The following is a 26,475-nucleotide window of genomic DNA, read 5'->3' as shown; positions in this document are numbered from 1 at the left end:
TGTATGCGTTCCAAACAGGAGTTACGATGTATAAAGTAGTGAATAATGTAAATCTTCATCATAACTGGACCTTCAACGCTGCCCCCATAAACATCGCACGAGATACGCTCACCTCTTACAACAAACTGGGTTCCGCACGGAGATTGGAAGAAGAAGATTTGTAAATCTAGGCCCAAGAATGTTCAATCTTTTCCTTGAAAACATAAGAAACTCGAATTCAATTCATAGCTTTAAGAAAAGTCTGCGAATTCATATAAAGTGTAACATAAATAACTATATAGTACGTTAGTGGTTAGCATACCATAGTAAGTTAAGTCGAACTTCACGACCCTTTAAAAGAACATAAGTTCAGTAGGGATCATAAGCATTCGTTCTTTAAACAAACTTGATAAATAAATGAAAAAATGAAAAAAATGAATGTAGTTAGATTGAAGGGGTCGAGAAAACCATCGACATAGGGAGAGATATCGAGATATAGACCATCGAGATGTGGAGAGTTGACTGTATTTGCTTTTGTGGGCTTTTTATTATTCCGGTAACATAGGTACATAAAAAATAATTGCCTATACCTTGCGGTTTTTGCAAACTTCATATCTTTCGAATGCAAAGACCGATCGTGATTATTTTCAATCGGGAAGAAGACCGCCAACTGTCATCGAGAGAAAAAGTAGAATCACGGAAATTTCACACAGCGCGGCATAGGAAATGAAATATATTTTTGCTATAAAACAAAAATTAGAAATGTTTTTCAAAAAAAAATTTGGTTTAAGGGGTTAGAACTTTAAAAGCACACAAAATAGACATGATATCTCGATCTTTATATTTTTTGAATAAGCAGTCAATACCTACCTAAGATTGTTGAATGTGTAACCCCACAAACTAAAAATCTTTTGATGAAAAAATGTGTATAACCTTTTGGAGTGAAATAATAATACAAATTTGTTGTACGAGATAGGCATAAATGATGTTAAAATAAAACCACTAAGTAAATCTGCTAGACATCTTTATTGTTTATGAATATTTCTATATATATATAACTTTTTGGCTTACAAGCATTTTGAAACAATATGTTGTTTACTGACTTCTCCGTTTACTATTTCAGCAGTGGATTTCAACCAGTAAATATCCATCACATCTATTATAGCACAATGAATGAGATTTTAAATCTTATTAACGTGATGTTATGTCAAACTTTTGTCGCTGTTTCAATTAAAAATTCTGCAACGTCTTGTTCTATTTGTTTTAGTATCTACCGCATTTATCGACTTATCCTTACATGGTTTATGAAAGTCGTCATCTAACAAAATAGAATACCTACATTATGTGGACAAAAACAAAACTCTTTGAGAGCTATTATAACGGGTGATAGTACGGTTTTTTTTCTTACCCTTGCAGGTTTAAAAAAGAAATAAATATATTACGCTAGAATTTTTCGAAACAAAAAACAATCCCTGGTCTACATTACAACAGATACTTAGCGGTACAGCAAGAGTTATTGTCGATAAACATTCACATAACACCCTTCGGGCGTTTAAGCCTCCGATGAACGCAATACAAACCATCCACTTGCTTTAAAGAGGCTTAAAGCAGGCACCAACTGCCTACGTGCTGAAGCTCGTGCAAATCGAATTTGAAAAAAATATTTACTCTGGTTTACGATGAGGCACGAGCTTCCCGTGTAAGAATATAACCCCCGTTGTGCGAAATGTGACATCAGTTTCCAAGGGAGCTGGTTCAATGTGCGGCGCACTGTCACAACATAATAAATCTTTAACGGAGGGCTCCTCTCATCAGATGGACCGCGCTGTTAGTGACCATCAACGCGAATTGTTTGATTTAATTAGGTATACGTTTGCATTGGCGGACGATGACACGATCTGCGAGGGGCCTACATTGTGGGTGACTACATTGCTATATGAGTTTTAAACAAACGAGTTGAATTCAATTTTTGAGCGGTCAACCGTTCCGACTGAGGAACGCGCAATTTAATTTTTCCCATGTGGAGCACTGGTGGAGGAATTTGTGCATCATTGTTTGCTGAAATTAAAAGATAGATATTAGAACATCCTTATTGCATTTTGGTTTGGAATAGGGATAACATTACAGTTGGACGATGAATTGAATGATAATAGTTTTTGATACAGTAAGTTTACGGCAATTCAAGGTGAAAAATCTGGAGTCATAGTTATTCATGACTCTTCCGTACAACAGAAGTGAGCCTGATGGGCAAGCCAGAGTAAACGCAACGAGCGATGCCACGCGACGCGATCCACGCAAAAGAATAACAATCATTATCAACAGGCTGTCAAATTGCACTGTCGCGTCGCGTCGCATCGCACGTCGCGTTTACTCTGGCTTGCCCCTGAGAGCCTTTCGTTTACACCAAAAACTAACTTTTGATATAGAAAACTCAAATGAAAATTAATTTTTCGTGTTTTACAACAAACAAAACTGACCCAAAAACTACCTAAGTATTTATTGTTGCTGATCGCATATTTGTAGCACTCGAATTTTTGTTCATTTTGTAAAAAGCCTGTGAATCGTTCACAAAGCTCAATTTACTGCATCTAATCCCACAACAGGGGGCCCTCCTTAGCCGTGCGGTAAGACGCGCGATTACAAAGCAAGACCATGCTGAGGGTGGTTGGGTTCGATTCCCGGTGCCGGTCTAGGCAATTTTCGGATTGGAAATTGTCTCGACTTCCCTGGGCATAAAAGTATCATCGTGTTAGCCTCATGATATACGAATGCAAAAATGGTAACCTGGCTTAGAAACCTCGCAGTTAATAACTGTGGAAGTGCTTAATGAACACTAAGCTGCGATGCGGCTCTGTCCCAGTGTGGGGATGTAATGCCAATAAGAAGAAGAATCCCACAACAGTAAAATAGGCTTTACTATCTTACATATCTGTGGTAAGCTGGAAATGATTGAGTTTGTGGGGCGGATTGACAAATCGTTTACAAAATCAACCAAAATGCAAATGTTACAAATACACAGGATTTTGTTTTTACACGATTTTTTTTCGCTCGTATTTTTGTTCGTGTGACTTCAATTTACCACCAAAATCTTTGCAACATGTTTCAAAAAATCCTAAATAATTCAAAGAAAAATCACATGGTAATTAATATGCGTTAAGCATTTGGGATGGGTGAAAAATAAAGAAAGTGTAAATCGTGTAAAATCAAAATCCAGTGTATGCTACTTTCCTTAATTCATAGACGAACACGCTAATCTGGATCTTCACAGAATTATGTCAAAGTGACATCCCGCATAATAAAAAACAACATGTTATATGGTCAGAATCATTATTACGATGTAAGATATAGCTTCACAGTTTACGTTGCGGTTATCGAATACTTTTCGATCGATTCAACCATAACTGCTCGACATCATCACTAAATGTCAACATATAACATGCTGTCTCTAAAATGTTCTTTATTTCCTGCATTATATGTCAATATTTTATCATACTGTTGAGCGAAAATTTTGCACGCAAAAACAGACGATTTTTTATGGTGACATAACTTAACAACCCATTCAACATATTGTTATTTGTCAAATAACCGTACCACAAACTGTTAAAACTTTATATGAGATTGTTCATTTACAGTTGTCAACAGTAAAGGATACTGTTGTCGACCGTACGGGAAAATATCCATGTACAGTTTGTAATTATGCGGGATAGATTCGGCAAAACCATGGTTACTCTAATATAGGTACAACATCAACGTCGAAACTTGGGAAAGGATCCTCGATAAAAAGAAAAACAAATCGTCTCCGGCAGAAGATAAAATAACTTTCGAAATGCTCAAAGAGCTCAGTCCATCAGTGAGAGACTCCATCATTCGCGAAATCAATGAAATGTACATTGGTGGGCACCTTCGAGACCACTTGATGGAAATTAAAGCAATTGCGATACCGAAAGCGAGTAAGGACCAATCAACAGTGGAAGAAAAGCGACCGATATCATTGATACCAACAAAAACTAAGCTAGTTAACTCGGAAGTATTAGAAAAGATTATAGAATTCTTGGACAAAAAGCAAACTCTACCGAAGACATCATTTGAATTTAGAAAAAAAAAAAAAACTCCTCTACAGTATCTTGCGTCAACTTTCTAGTCTACTGCATTAGAGTAAACAAAAATAAATTTGGAAAACTGCTGTTGTTTTTCTAGATCTTTCGAATGCATTTAACTCGTGAATTCTTTATCTCAAATTTCATGTCAATTTGTCCGTTTCGAAACATGTGCTGTGCATATGCACAGTCAAGATATTTAACAAAAAAAAAGATTTTCGTACGGCCGAGTTGCCGAATAATATGCAATAAATTGTAATCAAGTGTCGGTCTTCCATCGTCATTAGTCGTCTGAGTACACGTGACCGCATGCGTAGAGCAATCAAACTCATCAAATGCTTCAGCCGGCAAGATGGACCAATCGTGGTCTTAGCCAGTCAAAAAGACAAACCCAAAGAAAAAAAAATGCTTCAGCCAAGCAAGCATTTGGCACAGCAGAGTGTGATTGATTCACACTCTATACAAATCTCCCCAGCCCGTTGTTGGGGGCATAGAGTGTGGTGTTTTCGAACCGCGGTGGAGGTTGGTACTCGGATTGTGATGGCTTTTCCGCAAACGTGACTTTTAAGTGGTCTTGTTGTGTAGGGGTTATCACGCCTTTCTAGAGAGTAGGAAGTTGAGGGTTCGAGTCCCTCTAAGGCACGAGGATTCTTTTTCGCAAATTTCATATCAATTTATCCATTTCGAAACATGCGCTGTGCATATGCACAGCCAAGATATTTAACATTTAACTCTGTTCAATTAGACAAATTAGAAGATACATTAGTGGCAACTACACTGTCCCTAAACACAATCACTACTTGGATAGGTGGTTTACTCAAAAACAGAAAAATAGGCATGCTGATGAATAACAGAAATTTGTGCAGAACAATTAGCGACGGTTTGCCACAGGGAGACTTATTATGTCCTACATTGTTTAATGTACTACACGAAATCACAGAAGGCAAAAAAGATGTCATCCTTGTTCAGTTTGCAGATAACTTTGCTATGATGTGAAGGAACAAAACATTAGCGGGGCTGGAGCAAAAAGGACAGGAATATCTAAACAAGTTTGTCGATCAAGCAGAAAGTTTAAATCTACAGATAAACCCAAGTAAAACAAAAACAGTGCTTTTTCAACTGGGAGAATCAAAATTAAATCTAAAAATTAAAGGCAATATCGTAATAGCATGGTCTCATAAATATCTTGGTATTTATATAGACCGTTCTTTGTCATTCGGAGAAGTTGACTTGACTTCGGAGAAGTCTGTCAAAGGGTGGCGGAAAGAATCAATATGATTAAAATCAGCAGCGTACGAAATGGAGGACACCCACAGAGCATGATCCGACCCAGTCAACACAAAATCGTAAATAATGCAACATAAGATGCTAAAGTGGAGGCGATTTACGTACATATTGTATGGGAAAGTACCCATATGGGCTTCACTTTAGCACCTTATATGGCATCATATACGATCTTGTGTTGACTGGGTAGTGTACCAAGCGTTGGTGAGAAGCATTGCGGATTATGGTTCACCAACATTCAACAACTGTGCCGTGGGCAGTACGAGATGAATACGTAGCTGGTAGGGAGATAGCTAAACACATAGCACACCTGGAAATGATACATGGTCAACTTATCGAAAGAGCAGATAACAGATGTCCAACAGACAGCTTGACATTCCAGGAGAAATGCTACATCCAACACATGGAAATATACAACAGAATCTACCAAGTAATAAGGACATTCGCATCGTTAGAAAATGTTAAAATAGAACCCCAATTGGAAAACTTAACCCTTACTAAAGACAACTGTAGTCAAAAACTACTCAAACAATCGGCTCTATTCGTTATGAACGGAAAAGGCAAGGATCGTCCCCGAATATTCACCGACGCTTAGAAATATGAAAAACCGTGTGCAATCGTGAGCCCACGAAAACAAAAATAGCCGAGAAACTACAAAACCCACCATTGATTATGACTGCTGAATTACTGGTGATAAATAGAGCAACGGAACTATTGGAACGATTGGAAATTTGGAATGCGGTCATTTACACGGATTCGAAATCATCATGCGAAAAGTTGACATAAGATGCTGAAGTGGAGGCGATATAGGCACTTCCTCATATAAAATATACGTATATTGCCTCCACTTTAGCATATTATGTTGCATCATATACGACTGTATGTTGACTGGGCAGATGTAAAAGTGTCAAATATAGAAGTGTACTAGAAGAAAAAATACTACAGACATGCTGCCGATTCCAGAATGCAGTGCAATGGGTTCCCAGTTATGTTGGACTGGAAGGCAACGAGCAGGCTGACATAACGGCGAAAGAAGGTATTGCTTTTTGCATTGAAACTTTTCGTTTCAAGACAAAATTTTCAAAACGACTTATCTGCTTTTGCAAACAAAGATTCAAACGACGATTTGACGAATCTGATAGCTCTCTCACGCAAACCAACACCATCAACAGGTAGCGGAAACCTTCACCTCGGATCACTACCTTGAAGTTGGAAAAAATCACCCCCCTGAAATGAGATGTAGTTCTTGAAGCCGTCTACCGATTGGGTGGCGCTAGTGTTGCCTTTCCTATTTTAAGCTCCGTTCATACTGCCGCGAGGGAATTTGCGATTGGCGCTTTGATGTTGCATGAAGAAGAAGAAGCAGAAAGATGATAATCAAAAATATTTGCACGGGAAATCATACGAAAAAATTTTTGAAACTCTTCTTTAAAATTCTAGAAGCAATTTAATTAAAAACGTTAAGCAGTACGGGGTTAGACTTGTTTTCTACTGCACAATAAACACAATATTTCAATTTCAATTTTTACTCTGTGATATCAAACTTAATACACAGTATAAGAAAAGTCCAACCCCGTAATGTTTACCGTTTTTAATTAGATTGCCTCTAGAATTTCAGAGATATCTTCGTATGTTTTCCCGTGCGAAAATTTTTAAATATCATCTTTCTGCTTCTTCTTCTTCATGCAACATCAAAGCGCCAATTAATCACGTCAAGAATCACGCAACAATGCAATACATCTCGTTGAATATAATTTATTGTGCTTCCAGTTGAAAACCGAAGTGAGCTCTCGCGACAATTGAGTTTTTCCTTATTTCCTGATGTCGCAACTGCATCGCGACTAGTGCGCATCTATGCCACTGTCGTGCGCCATGATGCGCACTAGTCGCGACGTAGTTGCGACAAAAGGTAACGGGAGAAAACTCGATTGTCGCGAGAGCTCACTTCGGTTTTCAACTGGAAGTACAATAACAATACAACACATGCCGCTTACGCATCCGACTTCGACATACTGGCTTCGTGTGTTTATGGCTTAACCGGCAATGTTTACATCCAGCACCATGTTGCAGCACCATGTTTTCGGCTTCAGGCGAGTTGTTCGTGGATGACAGCCGTTTCATGGGGGTGGAAAAATTCGGATGCGTCAGAAAGTCACAAAATAACAGAACGATGCGTTTCAATATGCTTGGCAGTTCTGTTAGAGTGCTAGGGTTATAGCTCCGATATTAATCTCATGAAAAAACGAAGCATTGAAAAAGAATTTGTTTCTCTTTTTGTGATTTTTTCAGCATGTTGCCAAAAAGAAGCGATGAAATTAGTGTCACTTACATATATTTATTTGTTTCTGAATGAGATACTGCCTATTATCGCATATCAGTCCCATATGAAAAAATAGCAAATCAAGAAAACGGTCTTTTGAAATATAATCAATATTTTCTTCAGCGTTGTTTGATTGAAATGCTTTTCAAACATTTTTCACGCCAGTGTGGTGTAAAAATATGTATCTTTTACTATAGCCTTGCATTATTAAAATGATTTTTGCTTATTTTTACGAAAATAATCTATGGGACAGGGTATGCGGTTCACAGTTCTAAGAATATTTGTCATAATAAAAACAAGAAAAGATAATCTTCCTGAACTAGAGTCAGTTAAAATTCATGGTTATTGGACATATTGTACTGTTACTTTCACAATGGGACTCAAATGCGGTTACTTTCAAGGTGGGACAAATCGACTTGGTATTTTTTTTCAAAATTTTTAGAACAAATTACACATTTTTATTTAAAATCATACAAATATAAACCAAAATATAACCATTAGTCATCGAAACTAAAAAAATATGGAAAGTCATATGGAACAGTTATGCGATTACAGGCAGTAAACATATGTTAAGTGAGATAAAAAACGGATAAGTTTTGCTATATTAAACAAATGAATATCAAATTTTGCTATTTAGTTTTTCATATATTAACACTAGGATTGATTCGCTAAAAAAACGCGAATACATACGTGCAGAAAATCGTTGCAAATAAATTTTCAAATGACTATACTGCCGCTAACCGCAAGTCGAGCACATCTGTATATGGGCGTCCAGCGTGCTCGACTTGCGGTTAGCTGCAGTATATCTCAGTGGTTTTTCAATCGATTTTCTCAGTTTTTTCACCAACCTCTTAGGGTCTGTCTCATTTGGAGAATTAAACTTAAAAGTGACAATTCGAAAATTAGCAAATAACCCGGTAATAAGAATGGCTGGTGCTGCCCAGCAATTCCAATAAGACATCGATGCAAAATGATTCGATATCTGTCAATAGTAATCTTGCTCTGCGAGCAGGGTTATTTGATAATTATTGAAATGTCACTTTTAAGTTTAATTTCAGTATAATTCTCCAAATGAGACAGACCTTACCCATCTCTTCTAGTTTCTGGATATAGGCGAATTTGAGTAAAGCTCATCGATCATTTCGACATCTGGTGGTCGTCACAACAACCACGAAAAAAGTGTCGTTGGCCAAAAAAGTGCATTGGCAGCATACGGAGGGAGTACGATTTTCACGTTTTCTGGTTAATCCAACCATTTATGAAAGCTGAAATAGTCGAAAACTGGAAGAAAATTTTGTTTTCTTTGAGATGAGCTTCCATCCGGTGGATGCTTGCATATGATTTTTTCGATTAAATAGCACATCTCTTGCACTGCCTCCACCGCATTATTTTGGTTATGAATACCCGGATTTTTAATTCGCGGCTTATTTGGGTGGGATTCGTTTTCAACAGCTGCTTAAAGATTGTAAGAAGCCATTGCCAGTGGAAAACATGTGACAACATACCAAAAAATGAAGTAAATTTGATGGAGAAAATTTAATTTCGAATGTAAATAATCGCTTCTGACGACTTTTCTCCCAAACTCTCGCAGCGCACTATATCACTGGATCCTTCTCGAATTCGCCTATTGCAAAATATTGTATCTAGGGGTGTTTTTCCCAAGAGCTGTGGGAGTAAAGCAACGGATTTAGAAAAATGCGATTTTTAGATATATTTATATTTCATTACCAAAAATGATATCTATTCATAAAGTGATGATGGAGATGATAAAATAACACATAAAAGACATCACCTGGAACATAAGAACACATTTTCAGCATCCCTACTATGCATACGATGATAACTTGGTGCCTTTAGGAACCACTTTATACTACAGGATGTATGAAGCTTCAGAAAATGTTTTCAAGCATGTTGTCTACTGTGAACTTGATAAAATAAATGTAAACTACATACGAAACATGTGTGATAATAAATTATGATGTTCTAGGATCTCCGAACTGTACTGGAATTTGAATCAAATGGTCTACCGAATCAACCAAGGCTTCCATGATGCCCCCAGCCGCAGTATCAACCCAATTATGTCCTCCGAGTATTTATCTTTCACTTGCGTCTCAAATCCAGGCATATGAGATGTTGTAAGACCTCCAAATTGTCCTGGAGTATGAGTAAAATGGTCTATCGAATTAACCAAGGTTTCCATGAAGTCTCTAGCTTGTCTTTTACTTGCGTCTCAAATACAGGCATAGGAGATGTTGTAAGATCTCCAAATTGTCCTGGAGTTTGAGTAAAATGGTCTACCGAATCAACCAAGGCTTCCATGAAGTCTCTAGCTTGTTTTTCACTTGCGTCTCAAATCCAGGCAAATGAGATGTTGAAATTTCTCCTAAATGTCCTGCAGTTTGTATCAAATAGTCTAGCAAATCAACCAAGGCTTCCATGCTGGTGCCTCATTGCGCATCTTCTTTCAACAGCTCTTTCGTATGACAGTGTGCATGGTTTGCTCGTTTGGAGTCGAGGTGCGCAATGCCACCCCTGTTTTCAGCAGTGGTATCACCCAGTAATGTTCTCCGTGTCTCTAAGTTCCACTTACGTCACAAATCCAGGCATATGAGAGTTGAAAGATATCCAAATTGTCCTTGAGTTTGAAACAAATGGCCTACCCAATCAACGAATGCTTCCATAATGTCCCCAGTCGCAGTTTCAACTCAATTATTTCCTCCGAGTATTTGTCTTTCACTTGCGTCACAAATCCAGACATATCAGATGTTGGAAAATCTCCAAATTATTCTGGAGTATGAATCAAATGGTCTACCAAATCAACCAAGGCTTCCATGAAGCCCCTAGCTACGGTATCAACTCAATAACGTTCCCCGAGTATTTGTCTTTCTCGTGTGTCATAAATCCAGGCATATGAGATGTTGTAATATCTCCAAAATGTCCTGGAGTTTGAATCAAATGGCCTGTCGAATCAACCAAGGCTGCCATGATGTCTTCAGGCAAGATAACAACGTAATTTAGTGGACATAATTGTTTTTAAATTACTTACCAAAGGGACCACGACTTGCAAATCAACCCCCTTGCCTTGAAATATGTCTCCAGCAGATGTTTTTTTTTCAATGCTCCGAGCCCATGCACATGTTTGGTACATAAAAATGCGATGTTATTAGTCCCCCATTTCGCCCTGGATGTGGATCAAGTAGTCTGTCAACCAAATCAACCTCGCTAGGAACTTTAGTGATTTTCAATAAAATTTGACTGAATTTTACAAACAAGTACATTTTAAATTTATTTCGATTAAAAAGAACTTTTAGATCGATTGAAAATTGCGTTTATTTGCATGCTTCAAATATGTAGACGAATTAAGTCACATTTGAGTTGCTGCAACCCAAATCATGCAGCTAGGGATGACAGTGTACCGGAGTGTGAGATTTCTGCTGCCGTGACTGGTCCTACGTAGTACTTAACGTACTCCTCCCAAAACAACACGCTTTACGATGCCTCTCTGAAACGTTTTCGATTCCCTCATTTTCTCGATTCAAAGAGAAAAACCGAAAAAATCAGGTAGTAAGTGATCCTTCCTTTCTTGCGTTTAACCAAGACACCAACCTTTTTGGATTGTTTCATCATTCTCTTCATAACTTTTGAAAGCAATGACCGTCGACTAGAGTGTGCCAATTTCAGAGGGATCACCCTCCTCAACTCGGCGTACACAATTCTGTCGCGTATTCTGTTTTACAGACTGAGACCGCTAGAAGAGTCCTTCGTCAGCGAATACCAGGCAGGTTTTCGTGAGGGTCTGGACGACAGATGTTTAGCCTGCGGATGATCATTGATGAATTCCGGGAGTACAACTTGCAGACTTACCAAAGTTCTTGTTGGTGTATCGGGTAACCACCCCCCCTCCCCCTATTTTTTGGCGATAATGGACATCAATGTGCTTGCCATACGTTCCATTCTAGTGTCTTCTTCCGTTTACCTCGAGGACACCATTACTAAGACATTCTTGTACCAATTTGATCAATGATGATCGGATTTAACGAGACGTGCTCGAAATTCGTCTTCGACTGACAAAGTGATGTTCTTAAAATCGAGGTTTTAAAAGTAAAGTTTCATTAAGACAAAAATTCACTGTCGGATGATTATTATAATAATAATAAACAATACTGCCGCTAACCGCAAGTCGAGCACATCTGTATATGGGCCTCCATATACAGATGTGCTCGACTTGCGATTAGCGGCAGAATAAACATCATAAATAAAGTACAACATCTCATATGCCTGGATTTGTAATGCAAGTAAAAGACAATTACTCGGAGGTCATAATTGAGTTGGTAGCGCGGCTGGGGACATGAAAGCTTTGGTTGATTCGATAGACCACTTGATTAAAACTCAAGCACAATTTGGAGATCTTACAACATCTCAATTGCCTGAAACTGCGACGCAAGTAAAATACAAATATTCAGAGGATATAATTGGGTTGATGCTGCGGCTGGGGACATCATGGAAGCCTTGGTAGATTCGTTAGACCATTTGATTCAAACTTCAAGACAATTTGGAGATTTTACAACGCTTGGATTTGAGACGCAAGTGAAAAACAAATACCCGGAGTACATAATTGGGGTGATACCACGGCAGAGGACATCATGGAAGCCTTGGTTGATTCGATAGACCATTTTACTCAAACTCCAGGACAATTAGGAGATCTTACAACAACTCAAATGCCTGAATTTGAGACGCAAGTGAAAGAGAAATACTTGGAGGACATAATAATTGGGTTGATACCGTGGCTGGGGGCATCGTGAAAGCCTTGGTTGATTCGACAGACCATTTTGCTCAAACTTCAGGGCAATTTGGAGATCTTACAACATCTCAAATGCCTGGATTTGAGACGCAAGTGAAAGATAAATACTCGGAGGACATAATTGGGTTGATACCGCGGTATGGGACATCATGGAAGCCTTGGTTGATTCGGTAGAGCATTTGATTCAAACTCCAGGACAATTTGGAGATCTTAAAACATCTCATATGGATTTGAGACGCAAGTGAAAGATAAATACTCGGAGGACGTAATTGGGTTGATACTGCGGCTGGGGCATCATGGAAGCCTTGGTTGATTCGGTAGACCATTTGATTCAAATTCCAGTACAGTTCGGAGATCCTAGAACATCCTAATTTATTATCACACATGTTTCGTATGTAGTTTACATTTATTTTAACAAGTTCACAGTAGACAAAATGCTTGAAAACATTTTCTGAAGCTTCATACATCCTGTAGTATAAAGTGGTTCCTAAAGGCACCGAATTATCCGTATGCATAATAGGGATGCTCAAAATGTGTTCTTATGTTCCAGGTGATGTCTTTAATGTGTTATTTTTTCATTTCCATCATCACTATATGAAAAGATATCATTTTTGGTAATGAAATATAAGTATATCTCTAAAATCGCATTTTTCTAAATCCGTTGCTTTACTCTCACAGCTCTAGTGAGCAATTGAGATACAATATTTTGCAATGTCCAGAAACTAGAAGAGATGGCTAAGAGGTTGGTGAAAAAACTGAGAAAATCGGTTGAAAAACCACAGAGATATAGCCATTTGAAAATTTAGTTACAACGATTTTCTGAACGAATGAATCCTAGTGTTAAAGGTAAACATTGTCATTCTTTTGCTTTTTCTTCCACTCGCTAGACTAATCTAGACTAAGATTAATTACACGCACTGCTGCGGGACCTAGCACCTAGCAAAAAGGATTCCTGTTTAACGCTTCAATGACAAGAGTATCATGGTAGATTGTTAATTAAGCTATCTTGATGTGCTTGACACTTTGATGATAGCTTGAAACATGATGCCCATTAGGTTGGAATTGAAAAAGTAGATAAAAGAAAGAAGGATGGGCATTGAAGTCGATATAAATTAGTATATGTCGTAAAGCGTCACTTTCTCATGATACCTACTTTTATTATAATTATTCATTAGCCTTGTTCTTCATTTTTTATTTTTCCTTAATCGATGTACTACCACGTTTCTAAACTCATCGTTACATGTTTTGGGACTCTCACTCAAACTTCCCTCTCAGTCCCCTATTTTGTAATAACTATTTGAAAAGTAACTTTTGGCAGGGCGCCCAGAATCCAGTACTGCTCTAATTGCAATGAATGGCATACGAAGCGTATGCCATTGCCAAGTATTCTTAGTTGATGCCAAGTATTCTTAGTTCTAGTTCTGACCAACCCACTGTTTCAACACAGTGTGTCAGTGTCATCAATCAAAATCTAAAATTATTTTTTAATAGATTGAGAATTGAAACCAGTGGTCAATAGGGTCAAAACCAGATTTACATTTAATATTAATCATGAAGCGCGAGAAGTCACAGTACAAACTTTTCTCGATACAGATATTCGCTAATAAACCTACAAACTCGTTTTAGATAGAGAAATACAAAAAATAGTAAGTTGATAAAATCTTTCTAAAAGTTCGGAAGAATATTCTTTATTTGTAAACATTGCTATGGAACTATCAAATTGACCATAATTATGTTTGCGTAAAAGAGTATCAAAAACTGGAATGTGGCTGTTTGCTAATAGATATCAAGATGGGACAACACAAGTGGGGTTAATTTTTTTAATTTCTAAAACGAAGCTTTCTGTTTTATCAGTTTTTCTATAGGAGATACTATTTCAGCTTAGCTTAGACTGACTGTACATATCAATGGTTGCTACTCCGTGATTGTCCAGAGCTGGTGCGAACTGCACTTTCTATAGGAGATACTATTTCAAGTGATAAAACCCGTAATCTAATAGGCTATGAATGGATGCTAAGAGTTACTTTCTTACTAAGTTGATTCCCTTCCGACAAAACAGTATCAACTTTGACAAACGACGTTCTTTGTCACCCCAAAACAAGTACTTTGCCAGAACTCACTATTTTTTTCCTATGTAATTTTGAAAATAAAAAAAAACTTAAAATTTGATCAAATGAAAAAATATCAGATCAATACAATCTAGAACCACTTTATAAAAACTATTATCATCCAAATCATGCGAAAAACACAATATGCAATTATTACTCACCGCAATTAATTATCCATATCCTAGTTAACCAGCTTCATAGGCTCTGCCGGATAATACCCGTCAGCACAACTTTCACTCTCCGTGAAGCTATTGTAACTATGATCGATCGGATACCTGGCCACCTCGTCCATGTTCGGTACGCAAATTTTCGCGTACCGTTTTATGAGGTCAGCCCACAGCGAGGGTTCCTCGAGCTGCGGGTTCGCACTGGCAGCAAAGTAGGATCCCCAGAAATTGGACTGCAAATAACACGCATCCGGATGCAAGTGTTCGGGTTGATCCTTCATTCCTTCTGCGGCCATTTCCTCCGCTATTGCAACCGCGTCGGCTTTTGTAAACTTGGCAGGCGTGTAGACATCCTGGATGAGATTATCTCCCACGTACAAAAAGCGGGGGTGTTCCTTGTGCGAGACGCGTTGCAGCAGCAGGCTGAGGTCGCGCCAGTTTCCCTGTGAATAAATTTGGTTTCGCTCTAGTTGCGAAGCAATTAGCGGTTCCGTTTCAACCGTACCCTCCAACTGAACGAACGGTTTGGCACCAGTGAAGAAACCGGGTTTCTTTGCAAACCCGACTACGACGTCGAAAAGTTCACGCCAATTTGGCCCCAATGCGTATGATGCAGTGAAATCAGCAAAATCGGCATGCGAACCCGTTACAAGAAAGGTAGTTTTTGATCGCTTCAATTCCCGAAGCCAGGAAATTAATTGCGGAGATGACCGTTGAAGATACTTTTCTGGGTTTTGTTTTAAGGCTTGGAAATAACCGCCCACACCTTGACCGAAATGTTCACGGGAGTACATGTGGATGAGAGAATCCAATATGTCCGGCCAAATGTTATAATGACCAATTCTTTCATGAGCTTCTTCATCGAGAGTGTCAATGATTCTGCCGAACAAAAGCGTTGAACAGATATCGAAGTAATCTAGCACCGTTCGAATCTTCTCCGATAAAGGCCCATTCCAAGCCACCAGCATGTTCTCACAATACTCGGAAGTGATTTCCCACTTTTTGTCATCTCCATAATAGGCAATGATCTCGGCTTCTGCCATCTTCTTAGTTCCGTGCGTGGCCTGGTGAATCGTTCCATCTGGGCCAAGCTTCAGAATGTTGCCACGCTGGAAATCGATGATCAAACCTTTCTGCAGGAAATCCAAGTCGGGTGGCTGCAGAAGATACTTTTCCGAATATCCTCGTTCTTCAACCAGAAACTTAGACATAACACCGTACTCGAGCTCTATCATATTGCCAATCTGATATCGCAATAAGGTGTTATCTAAGTCAAATCCAATACAGTCATAGTCCGAAAATCGGAAGGTATCCGTGCCGGTCATGATTCTGTTGGCGGAATATCTCGAGTAGAGCCGAACGCACTGCCACTGCCGGGCTCCTAACCGGGTACTACGCGAACTAATTCCTTCCAGGAATCCGCAGAGGTGCAATAGAGGACGCAGGGCACTGCCTTCGTTCACAATCCGGGAGGATCCTGCCGCGGGTAGTGCACTGAGCCCAAGTCGTAATACAACTGATGTCGCTTTGGCCGTCATTGTCGTCGGTAACCGCGTGCTCTAGGTTTTACTTTTCGCACACACCAATACCATTCGCATGAATGGATTAATGAATTTACAGTTTTTTTTTGCGCTGCCTAGCACACTACTGTAGGGAAGTTTTTCGCGTGCGACGCGACGTCGGGACGTTATGACGCTCGTTGTGGTTGACTTTTTTTCTTCTCAACGTCTTATCATACAGTGCAGGCTGAAACAGTGTGTACATATTAGTAAAGGTGTGTATTTTAGATAGCTCAAAGCAATGAATGGAAACATGCTAGATGACAAGTTTACTCAGTTGAATCGTAAAGCTCTAGACTTTTTGGCATTTTACATTTGCTCATAAAACCAACAAGAAGTGCTCGTACTTTAAATGCAAAAAGAAATCATTGTATTTTTTTTGTTTTCTGAAACCCAAAATTTCGAAAGAAGGCTTTGTTATATCCAAGTATATTTGTATTTAATTTAACCCGTAAATGCCCAGGACGAACTTTGAATTTTGAAAACCATGTATCTCGGAGGTGTTTTTTAGAATTTTGACTAGAATCAAGGGGATTAGTAGTACTTTCATGTAAATGCAAACCCTCCCCTCCGCACCCTCCCCTTTTTGTGGTTCTGAAAACTAGGTGGCAAGTGCAATTTATTTTATACTAGCAGACCCGACGAACTTTGTTTCGCCTAAAATTGATTTATTCTCTGATTATGATGATCGAGTTAAGCAGAAATGTGTGTTCCATTTGTATGGGAGCCCCCCTTTCCAAAAGGGGGAGGGGTCTCAAACCATCTTAAGAACCTTCCCCGACCCTAAAAACCTCTGCATGTAAATTTTCACGTCGATCGGTTCAGTAGTTTCCGAGTCTATAAGGGTCAGACAGACAGAAATTCATTTTTATGTATACAGAAGAAGAAGAAGAAGAAGAAGAAGAAGAAGAAGAAGAAGAAGAAGAAGAAGAAGAAGAAGAAGAAGAAGAAGAAGAAGAAGATACAGGTAAACTTCGTTATAACGTACATATCGAGTTCAAAGTTATACGTTATATCTAAGCATGAATAATCATCCTTATTTGTTGTATTGTTATGTACTTTATGGGTGATTTTTTTTATATAAGGCTCAGCTAGCAGTGTGAAACAACTTTTCTTGTGAACAATTCTTACAAACTAGATCGTTACTAAGAAAAATGACCCGAAGAATTGAATTTCTCATTTTTTCTTCCTCTTCTTCTTCTTCTTCTTCTTTTATGGCTCTACGTACCAACTGGAACCTTTTCAATTCTATTAGCATTTCCTCAGTTATATATTGAAAGCTTTTCTATGCTAGTCATTGCACGAGAATGTATCTTATTTGGCAAGTACAATGGATACACTACAGAGTGTCTGCAAATTATTCGTACAGATTTTGATAGTTTGCTTCTACAAATGGTAGTCTAAACAGACAACAGACAATAATGGACTGAATCGGTAGCTATATGGGCATAACAACTCAGCAGGCTGTAACAGATGTATATTCCGAGAACACTGAACGTCATTTCATGTATAAAAACAAATTAATTCTTTGTGATTGCTTTTTTCCGGTTTTCCGAACAAAAATGAAATGCCTTACTACTCACCCGATTTGGATTGAATTTATTATTCGGCATGGTCTATCTTGAAATCAACAGCCATCAAAACACCGAACATATTATCGAGACATTTGAAATCATGTCACTATCGTCAAAAATGTGTGAAAAGTATCTGTATAGAAACGGCCATCGTGATTTTTTTTCCAACACGATCGAAGGCGTACAACTCAGGATACAGGGGTCATTTTAATGTGAACAAATTCAGCTTAGTTTATGTAGTCCTGTTATAATAACATACAATAATATTAATTTATTCCAAAAAATATTTAAAAACCTGTATTGTTGTACGGATAATTTGCAGACACCCTGTATGACCAGGGAGTCGAGAATGGAGGAGCATTTCCAATGGAACGTTTGAAGAAATTTGTGATGAAATTTTCAACGAACTAGTCAAAGATTTCCGAGAGGGATTTCTCAAGAAATTCCGAATGGTATTTCCTAATTATTTCCCAAACGAATTAAAAAAAAATCGAAAAAAAAATATCTTAAGGATTTTTCACTGGTAGTCTAAAGGATGTATTTTGGACCACTTTTGCGGGGGCTCTTATTTTGGACCACCAAGAGGAATTTACAAATATGAGCCGTCGAACTGGTGGTCCAAAATACCTCCTTTGCCCTATTACCGAAAAACATTCTAATGGAATTTCCTCAGAAATGTTTAAAGAAATTCTGAAGAAAATTTCAGAGGAATTTCTGAAAAAGTTTCTGGAATGTCCTAGTAAATTCCTTAATGGATTTCCTATAGGAAGTTCTGAAAGATTTGCTGGATGATATTCTAAAAGAATTTCGGGAGGATTTTTAAAGAATTCCTGATTTTTAAAATCATTATTTACGAATTTTTTTTTAAATTAAATTCAACACTAACAGGAATTCCTTAATGAATATCTAAAGATATTCCTCAAGGTATTTTTGATGGAATCTCCATAGGAATTTCCGGTGGAAATGAATTCTTTGAAAAAATAAAAAAAAAATATTCTAAAGCCTCTTCCAAAGAAATTCCTACGTGGATTTTCAAAACCTAAAAAAAATCTATAGGAATCTGTGGAGGACAGCGGTTCTCAAACTGGGGTACATGTACCCCTGCGAGTACCTTCGCTGACCCCAGAGGGTACCTCGGACAAAAATGCGTAATGGCGTGGCGTTGATAAAATTTTGATATTTGTTTATCTTTTGATTCTAAAACTTTGTGTTGTACATAATATGCACGGCGATCAGTCATTCAAAGTCTAGTTAATCTTGTCTACCACAACCAGTACAGTGTTTGAAGGACTGTAGGACTGTAAGAATTTGAAAATCTTTAATGTAATCTATTTGATCGAAAAAAGAAAATGTATAAGCATCCGAACCAAAATCTAGAATCTGAACGTTAAGAAGCCCTATTTGAATGGCTTAAAAGGTTTGAAAGCCTTTTTCCAAGAAGCTCGAAAGCATCAAGATGCTCAAAAGCCCCTCCCCCTTTCAACAAGCCCAAAAGCCTTCATTCAAAAGACTCGGAAACCTTCTTTCAAGAGGCTCGAAAGCCTTCTTTCAAGAGCCTGAGAGACCTCCTTTCAAGAGTATCAAAAGTCTTCTTTCAAGAAGCTTCTTTCGGGAACTCCTTTCAAGACGCTCGGGATTCTCATTTTAAGGGACTCGTACGCCTTTTCTTAAAAGGCTTGAAATCCTCCATTCCAGATACTTAGAAGTCTTCTTCAAGAGGATCAAAAGCCTCCTTTCAAAAGGCTACGAAGCCTCCTTTGAAGAATATAGAGCCTTCTTTCAAGAGGTTCCTTTCAAGATCCTTAGAAGCCCCTTCCAAATGGTTCAGAGACCTCCTTTCAAGAGGTCTTTCCAGAGTTTCAGAAGCCTTCTTTCAATAAGCTCGTAAGCCCCTTTTAAGAAGCGCGGAAGCATCCTTTCAAGAAAAGCGAAAAAGGAGGCTTTCAAGAGACTCAGAAGTCTTCTTCAAGAGCCTCAGAAGTCCATTCCAAATGGTTCATATGTCTCCTTTCAAGAGGCTTGGAAGCCTTCTTTCAAGAGTGCTTTTCAAAAAGCTCGGGAGTCCCGTTCTAAAATCTCGAAAGCCTTACTTCAAGAGACACGTCAGCCTGTTCTTAAAAGGCTTGGAAGCCTCCTTTTAAGATTCTCAGAAGCCTTTTTCCGAGAGGCTTGAAGCATCCTTCCAAGAGGGTCGAAATCCTTCTTTCAGGAGGTTCGAAAGCCTCTTTTCAAGAGAATCGGAAGCCTCTTTCACAAGTAGCACAAGTTAGACAGAAATGGTTGCAGCAACTTGATTGTGACTAAATCTGGTCACATATGAGTTGCAATGGCGTATGTGCAACATTTTTTCTGGTAGGGTTACAAAAGCCTTAGAGGCCTTCTGCCGAATGGTTTAGAGGCCTTCTTTCAAGAGGTTCGGAAGCCTCCTTTCAAGAGCCTTAGAGACCTCCTTTCAAAGGGTTTGGAAGCCTTCTTTCAAGAGGCTCAGAAGCCTTCCTTTCAAGAGGGTTGAAGACCTCCTTTCAAGAGGCTCGGAAGCGTCTTTTCAAGAGATTGAAATTGATTGATGTATAAACTCAATTTGAATTGGAAAATTTCACGGAACAATTTCAAAAAACTTTTTTCGATAGAAACCATGTGAATGATGGAGAGCCATTTATCACTATAGTTCTCAGGTCCGTCTTTCATATATCTTATTAGCTACGCTTATTTTCACTACGACGATAAAAATAGGGGGTACCTCAATGAATCCAAAAGTTCGAAGGAGTACCTCTCAAGAAAAAGGTTGAGAACCGCTGCCCTAAGGAATTTTCGAAGGAATATCCGAAAGAATTACCAAAATATTTTTCGTAGGTATTTTTTGAAGGAATTACTGGATTCATTTCAGGAGGATGTTTTGAAGAAATCCGTACGGGAAATTTCAAAGTTATCTTAAAAGGATTATTTGGAGGAATTTTAGAATAAATTACTAGTGAATTTATCGAAAGAACAACTACCTGGTGCTATTTTTGAATGAAATCCAAGAGAAATTCCAGATGGGATGGAACAATTCCAGAAGGAATTCTGGAAGAAGTTCCTGAAGGAATTCTGGAAGAAGTTCCTGAAGAAATCTAGATATTTCTTCAGAAATTATGTTTGGTGATTCTCCCTAAAATCCTCCAGAAATTACTTTGCGAATTCTTTTCAAAAATTACTTTAGTTTTTTTTTTCAATTCCTTCATGGGTTCAATCAGATTTTTTGGTCAGGAATTGCTTCTAGATTGTCTTTGAAAATTTCTACTAGAATTCCTGTTGGTATTTCAGTTTGAAATTATTTAGAATTTTATTTGAAATTGTTTCGAAAATTCATTTTTTTTTTTGAAATTTATCTTGAACTTCTTTCGAAAACACGTCTCCTTCTACAGTTTCTCCTGGGAAACTCTTCTAAGAATTCTTTCGAGTATTTTTCAATTCTTTTAAAAATGTATCCAACATTTCTTCAGGTATTCAATCCGCAAATTTCTTCCGCGATTTTCTCCTGGAACTTCTTTAACTCATCTTCTTTTTTATGGCTCTACATTCCAAATTGGAACTTGGCATGTTTTTAAACTTAATATTTTATTAGCATTTCCTCAGTTATTAATTGAAAGCTTGTCTATGCCCGCCATTGCACGAGTATGTATCTTGTGTGGCAAGTACAAATGTCTTTGCTCGCGAAGGCTAACTGGAGACAATTCTTACAGGATTTTTTTTAGGAATTCCTTCACGAATTTTATTGAGATATCCGCCCGAAATTACGCCAAATTCCTTCAAGTTGGATATTTTAAAATTGCATTTTTCTCGCAATCCTCGCAGTTCCTTACGAATTTCTTGAAAAATCGTCTAGGACTGTGCCGATATTCCCGCAATAATTCCATTATCCAGTTTTCGCGAGCAGTAATGGCCGCCAGCTTGCTTGTGGGCTAGTCTCTGATTCGCCGTTTGTGGAAGCCAACTGCACCCACCATTCCGAGCATTTTGATCAATGTGATAAATAAGAAGGCGTGAATCCACTTCATCAGCACCTTTTTGCATGTACCTGCAAGCGACTAATTGAGGGTCTGTTTATCAAGGAGGTGCGACCCAAACAGCGTTTGACCTGGTAGGTATATCATAGCGGCTGATTATGGAATGCTTTAACCTGGAAGCTACAACTAAAATGGCAGCTCCATAACGGCGGATAGGTACTTCAGGCTTACAACCTAATGGAACTTAACCAAACATTCGAGAAACCAACAGAGATAGATCAAGAACGGATTCAACGGCAACGACTTTTAGCATGAAACAAAGGATACGAATTAAAATAGAACATGGAATGTTTTAACGTTAACACTGCAAGGTTAGCGGGTACAACAACCATAGAGGCGCGTCGCATGAAGCTCGAAAACATGGGACTGAGTAAAGTTTGTTGGCCACACTTTTGGGAAACCGAAAAGTTGGGATAGTTATTGTCATATTCCGATATGAAACATATAGAGATGCAAACAGATTAGTCAACGCTCCAAATTTTAAATATTCAACTCTATGGTTTCTAGCGGTTTTACGCCAATGCATCTCGGTATGTATCTGGAATCCGGCAGAATATCGCAGCATTGTCAGATCCATGGACTCGTGGCGACGAAGCCTCAACAAAGAAATGAAGGAAGTCGACAGAAATCTGACATTCGCCCAACTCAAGGCACAGGGGGAAGCCAGAGTAGTAGCGACTGCGCGATGCGACAATGCAATTTGACAATGCATTGATAATAATTCTCGCGTGATTTTTGAAAACGTCGTAAGTCCAAAAGAGAGGCTATCTTTGTTTACTTTCTCTTTCGATTATTACAAAGCCATACTAACATTTACATTGGATTTTCCAGCACCGATCTGAAGATAATAGCTTTGTCTAGTGTGCTGAGGTGATAATATTGCAACAATTTTTAAACTAGCCTAGATATTAGCAAAAGAGAGCGTAATGAAAGAGAGTCTCTCATTTGGACCTACGACGTTTTCAAAAATCACGCGAGAATTGATGTTCTCTTATGGAACGTACACACTGTCGAGCAGTTTGACCAACATTGACTCCACCTCTCGTTTATGCAAACATCCATCAAGTTTTACCAACCGCGGCACGAACAATCAATTTATTCGACCAACACTATCACATACGAACGACCGAAGCGCCAACTTGAGCACCAACCATCAAAAAATATTGTCGGCGTAGCACCAAGTTAGAATTCGGAAGTCCGGACTTCCGAACCGAACTTTCTTCCGAAGTTTTATTTGTCAAACTAATTGATGCGTTGTTTAGCGCATCTTTAGGCGAATCCAGCGCACTACTTCCGAAGTTGGTAAAGTTGCCTGTATCTGGAGAAAAATCCAACTTCGGTATAAAATGCGGTATAAATTTATTCCGGATAGACAATATATGGGGGTTTGTTCGGCGAACCTTGACTCCGCCCCCGACAACTCAAACCAAAATCAAACCGTTTTATTTTTTTCCAACCGAGCCACCAACTGTCAAATGGTTGTTCGAACAACTTCACACACGTTCAAACAAAGCAGCAATCGAAGCGTTTTCTTGGGGGCGGAGTCAATGTTCGTCAAACTGCTTGACTGGTGTGTACGTTGCATTACGTGAGTCGCATCCATCACGCACGTCTCGTTTTCTCTGGCCGGCACCTTAAAGTGAGCAACCGCTTAGGATGGAGAGCTTTTTATTTATTTATTTTCAGACTAAAGCCGATGACATACTGACGCGTCTGCGTGCGCGAACGCGTCCAAGCACTCGTGAAGCAGAATAGCAGCAAGACGATTTCTTTTGTCTTGGACGCGTTCGCGCACGCACACGCGTCAGTATGTCATCGGCCTAAGGCTGGAGTGGTCTGTGCAATGCATAAAAGTCTTCTACATTGAGCTCGGTCCATGGCTGCACGTCGCCAACCACGCAGTCTGTGAAGGGTGTACCTAGATAAGCACCTAGATAAGTTATTATACCTACGCATAGTATAAAATTTAATAGTGTAAGCTGCGATCATTTTCTTCAAGTCGAGTCAAGTACGAGACACTGAAGACGACCTTACTGTTAAGGTCGAAATACGTATCTGTCAAGGTACAATCAAGTGGTGGAATTAAATGGAAAGGTACAAACTCGTCTTATAACAAGTGAAGACATTCCACTAAAAAGCTCAAAATAATCTTCTTAACATTTTTTTTCTGTTTTATTGGCCACATCACGCAGTCTGCTAAGGGTCGTTCCATTTAAGGGTGCTCAGGAGTCAGTGAATGAGAAATGATTTTTTTCATAATGTAAATTGAAATGAAATTCTTCTGTTTTTAGCTTCATGATAAAAGACGATAGTTACCATCATAAGGACATAACTACCCTAGTCTAAAAAGTGACGTTACATCATTTTCCAAAAATGGTGTTAACGACTAATGAGTAATAGTCTCTAGTCAAACTCTTCAGCAGAAAAATATAAAACTTATATGTTGTAATTTTACGCATACGTCACTTTTTATGATAACGGCAGATAAGTAGTACGTTTATGTAGACCTTGAATAAATAAATACGTAAATAGATAATTACTTGACCACCTGTTTCAAACATTCACAAGAAAAATCAGAGTAAAATTGTTAACGACGTTTCCATTCATTGTTTTATTGAAAGCAAGCATATATTTGCCGCAGATGATTTGTTCATGGTATAATTTTTTATTGATCATAACAACAAACAACATCACTACGTTTAGATTTTTGAGGAAATCATTTGTTATGCTTACACCGGATAGAGGGATAGTATACCAATACTCACATGCTCTACTGTGTCTATTCTCCTATGGTCGACACTCAACACGTTTACGTAATGCTTCACACTCGATATGTTCGATGAGTTGATGCTGTTTTCATTTCAGATCTCAGCGACACAGAGTATTAACTGAGCTGCACTAAAACTTTTATTTATCCTGCTAGTTTTTTTTACCGAGCTTTACGAGTTCACAGTGATAGGTCACTCGCAGGTGCCCGTAAACACGGGACTAAAAATAATCACGACAATGGCGATGGCCTAGACATGTAAGATACCTGGAATTTTAGGACAGCCCTGTTTACACCTTCATCTATAAGGTCTGATAGCACTTTCGACGCTATATCAATGATCAATTCTCATCAATGTCACTGATCTGGGTAAAGTATTCCACGTTCACTCAAATAATATGTTTTATTGGAGATTGTGCCACATCACAATGAACATCACTAGAGGATAACAAAAATCGGAGGATGATGTTTACAATGGCACGGATGTTGTTTGATATCGCACAAAGTAGGCGCGACGTTCTTCGCCTACTTTTCTTTGTCGCACTAAAGGTTGTTTGAAAATTTTCCCAAGGACGTTCTCATAAACACAGCAAACGCGCACGCACGGATACAAATCGGACGAATCGCGACCAGAATGATGAATGGTAAGAATCAGGAAAGCTAAACGCGTTAGCTGCGAATATTAACTAGTGTTAGTCGAAGGTTTTTAACGCAGGCGCATCACTATAATACTAATGTAGTTCAATACTAATTTAAAATATCAACACCTATCACTATCGCTGCTGTAAATACCAACAGCTGATCGCGATTCTAACAAATTTTGTTCTAATCAAAAGCTATCAAAAGTACTCACCGATTCTGGAATGTGGATGTACCGGATGTATCGTGGATAAATCATAAACTCTTCCATTCGGAAATGCTTCCCCAACTGGTCAATTAGCACAACATTTTCCATCGAAATGTTCATAAATCTGAGAAAATTGTTTCAACAGTAACACAATAATCAATAAACTAGTTCTATTGTACTTAAATTAAATACTCACCCATCAACGCTAGTGATTTTACCGGCAACCGAAGATTCATTTCGCAAATCAATCAATATGTTTCTGTCCAACAGACACTGTGCAAGACCGGTCAGGTCGTTCAGCGAGTTGTATCGCTCCTTTCGATCGGTCATACGACTCATTTTAGACACAGTAACACTCAGATAATAGTAGTAATAATAATTTATAATATAAAACTTAAACTCGGTTCTGTTTACAAGCACCGTATTTGAAGATTTTGTTTGTTCTTGCAAGAGATTTTTTGTTGACGAATGAATGCAAGGGGCTAGACTTTACTAAGGTGGCGCAGATCAGCGCTGCGTGCCACTAGTTCTCTCTTTTACTCTCCCGCTGATCTTATGCAACGCAAATAGTGACGTCACTATTTGCGTTGCATAAGAACAACGGGAGAAAGAAAGAGTCAACTAGTGGCAAGCTGCGCTGATCTGCGCCACCTTAGTAAAGTCTAGCTCATTGGAATGAATGACCCGAACAACAGACGATAAACAAAAGCTACCCATCTATGATGACACGGGCGTCACTTTCACATCACATGATATTAGCCCTGTTCAAAAAGAGCTCGAGCAACGCTATTTTACGGACGATTTACGGAATCGTTGTTGCTGCTTGCGAAAAAGGGGAAGTCGAAATTTCTGATATTTAATTAGAACAAGATTACCGGGCGCGAGTTGGGTTTCTATCTATTCCATTATTAATAACATGCTCCTAC

At 38.5% G+C, this 26,475-nt stretch overlaps 2 protein-coding genes across 2 annotated transcripts in view; both read right to left on the bottom strand.

The window, feature by feature from the left end:
- LOC134220291 (U7 snRNA-associated Sm-like protein LSm10) overlaps positions 1–26,018 on the bottom strand; it is a 30,185-nt gene extending 4,167 nt beyond the window's left edge. Inside the window, exons 1-2 of the mRNA XM_062699308.1 lie at positions 25,746–26,018; positions 25,556–25,673 (exon numbers count right to left, since the gene is read on the bottom strand). Coding sequence (XP_062555292.1) covers positions 25,556–25,673; positions 25,746–25,888 — 261 coding nt within the window. The 5' untranslated portion in view covers positions 25,889–26,018. The remainder of the gene's footprint in view (positions 1–25,555; positions 25,674–25,745) is intronic.
- LOC134220290 (5'-nucleotidase domain-containing protein 1) lies at positions 987–25,355 on the bottom strand. The gene is made up of 3 exons (XM_062699307.1): positions 24,701–25,355; positions 14,751–16,502; positions 987–2,037 (listed from the first exon to the last, which is right to left on the bottom strand). Exon 2 carries the CDS (start codon positions 16,292–16,294, stop codon positions 14,771–14,773), a length of 1,524 nt encoding a protein of 507 aa, XP_062555291.1. The 5' UTR covers positions 16,295–16,502; positions 24,701–25,355; the 3' UTR covers positions 987–2,037; positions 14,751–14,770.
- Positions 26,019–26,475: the final 457 nt, after the last annotated feature.

This window comes from Armigeres subalbatus, chromosome 3 (assembly GCF_024139115.2).
Source record: "Armigeres subalbatus isolate Guangzhou_Male chromosome 3, GZ_Asu_2, whole genome shotgun sequence".
Classification (NCBI taxonomy): domain Eukaryota; kingdom Metazoa; phylum Arthropoda; class Insecta; order Diptera; family Culicidae; genus Armigeres; species Armigeres subalbatus.
This window is presented reverse-complemented; position numbering and strand designations above follow the sequence as displayed.

What these genes read in the sequence shown, in the direction of transcription:
- LOC134220290 (XM_062699307.1), bottom strand. Translation starts at nt 16,294, where the DNA reads ATGACGGCCAAAGCGACATCAGTTGTATTACGACTTGGGCTCAGTGCA.